Source organism: Triticum dicoccoides, unplaced genomic scaffold (assembly GCF_002162155.2).
Source record: "Triticum dicoccoides isolate Atlit2015 ecotype Zavitan unplaced genomic scaffold, WEW_v2.0 scaffold6558, whole genome shotgun sequence".
Classification (NCBI taxonomy): Eukaryota; Viridiplantae; Streptophyta; class Magnoliopsida; order Poales; family Poaceae; genus Triticum; species Triticum dicoccoides.
Genome location: NW_021289521.1, coordinates 1 through 2,000, shown reverse-complemented (window position 1 = coordinate 2,000; position 2,000 = coordinate 1). Strand labels below are relative to the sequence as shown.

The following is a 2,000-nucleotide window of genomic DNA, read 5'->3' as shown; positions in this document are numbered from 1 at the left end:
GCGCGTGGATCTCTCCCACCAAAGTAGTCAGACGCATGGCATAGTCGTTCACCGATTCAGTTTTCTCCATCTGCAACTTGTGAAATTGGCGCTTCAGCACTTGTGCCCGAGCCTTCGTGACACGATTTTATTCAATCCTCATCTCTTTGAGTGCATTCCACGCCTCTCTTGCCGTCTCAAACTCCGCCAATGTCATCAGCACAGAATCCGGCGCAGACTGGGCTATGGCGGCCATGGCACCTTCGTCGCACTCCTCGTCGACGTCGTCGTCCGTAATGGCATCCCACACTCGAAGGGTTCGGAGAATGATCTTCATCTTCACTGCCCACACGCCGTAGTTGGCATCGGTGAGCATCGGGTACTGGATGGGGATGTTGCGATGCACCTGTACGTTGGCGCCGCCCGTTCCTCCATCACTGGTTGCTGACTTGCCGCTCTTATTCACCTTGTCGCCGTTCATGTTTGCCTTGGAACCGCCGTTGCCGGACTTGACCGATTCCTTGTCGCTGTCCATCATCGTAAATTGTAGATCGTTGAGGCTCTAAATACCAATTGTTGGCTTTCGATCGCGAGATCAATTCCCCATAGAGCAGCAGCACTCGTACGTGCAAAGCTACCAAGCTAGCTAGCAATCACCTTGATTGATGAACAGTGCCTAGCACATGCACATCTAGCCGCATGCTCCTTGTACATGACCTTCGAGCTAGCGATCGATTCTCTTCGGCGTCGTCGGTGGAACACTTGGCGAAAAATAAACATGAAAAACAGATCGGTAGACTTTGTTGATTGCCGCAGGGGCATGTCGCTCCTGAGCAACCAGGTCCAGCGCCTCGACGCGGTCCACTCCCGCGGTCCTGACGCGCCCGACGCGTCCAGTGCGCACCTATAAAACGCACCGGTCGCGCCCGGCTTGCCGCCGCGTCTTATTGCCCTGCACCGCCACGGCCTTCATGCCGCCGCCGCTGCGCCACCACGCAGCGCCTCGGCGGCCTCCGCGGTCGCCGCACGTACAACGTCACCGCCCGCCGCATCCGCCCCGCGCCATGAGAGCCACAGTACCGCCTACCTCCATGGGCCGACACACGGCCCGGAGCTCCATCGCGCAGCCACCAGCGAGCGCCGCCATCGCTGCCACACCTCCGGCACGGCAAGCACGCCCAAGACACCAAGCTCTGATACCAAATGTTGGAACCGCAGCCCTCTAGAACTACCTCTCTCTCTCACTCGCTCGGACATAGGTGGAAGGAGAGGGACACAGATATTTCCGGCACACATACGCCCCGCCGCACGAACGGCGCCTCGACCGCACGAACAGCCTAATTTTTCATTAAGCACGAACTCGGGCTCGGCACATACCGCAGCCATACCCACACGAAGGACTACTCGAGACTACATCTCTCCTAGCTACTCTCCACTCTGCACAACACCAATAAATGGCTTATATAGCCGGACACACCAGGCATTGGCCTCACGCACGCACGCACACGCATGGATCGCCCGGCCACTAAGCCAACTAACTACGCCATGCACCCACAACCTGCTAGCTACATGCATGGTCAGACTCAGGACGTGCGCAGCCTCCCGCAACAGCCGAGTCCATCCATCTAGCATGCAACCAACTGCTCCGGCCACGCGCACGACGCGGCTAGCCCCAACAGATCGCAACGGCCCTCGTGCATGTAGCTCCTTCACGCGACCAACGTGAGCACGGACTCACGCCGGGACATACACGCCCACGCCCTGCATAGACCGCACCTGGCGCACCCGACGCCAGTCGTCATCGCTCGGGCATGGCTTATTGCCAACAATTCCTAACAAAAAGACCTTGCCCAAGTCAACTCTAGGCCATTGTGTGAACCCTCGCACAACCCATCGCGCCTTGTAGCGGTCAATAGAGTCATCATGATGAGGTTTCTCATGGATCGTCCATTTGCGAGCCCCAATGATAGTTTTCCATCCTGTGTCGAATTTGCAGTATCAAATGATTTATATACCCCCCC

General features: G+C 57.5%; 1 protein-coding gene across 1 annotated transcript; it reads right to left on the bottom strand.

Annotated features, from left to right (window-relative positions):
• Window positions 1-8: 8 nt before the first annotated feature.
• LOC119347376 lies at window positions 9-865 on the bottom strand. The gene is made up of 2 exons (XM_037616157.1): window positions 637-865; window positions 9-506 (listed from the first exon to the last, which is right to left on the bottom strand). The coding sequence occupies exons 1-2, from the start codon at window positions 678-680 to the stop codon at window positions 128-130; spliced, it is 423 nt and encodes a 140-aa protein (XP_037472054.1). The 5' UTR covers window positions 681-865; the 3' UTR covers window positions 9-127.
• Window positions 866-2,000: the final 1,135 nt, after the last annotated feature.

What these genes read in the sequence shown, in the direction of transcription:
- LOC119347376 (XM_037616157.1), bottom strand. Translation starts at nt 680, where the DNA reads ATGCGGCTAGATGTGCATGTGCTAGGCACTGTTCATCAATCAAG. An exon ending in GGCACTGTTCATCAATCAAG is followed by an intron (nt 507 to 636) that starts GTGATTGCTAGC and finishes GATGATGGACAG; the next exon opens with CGACAAGGAATCGGTCAAGT.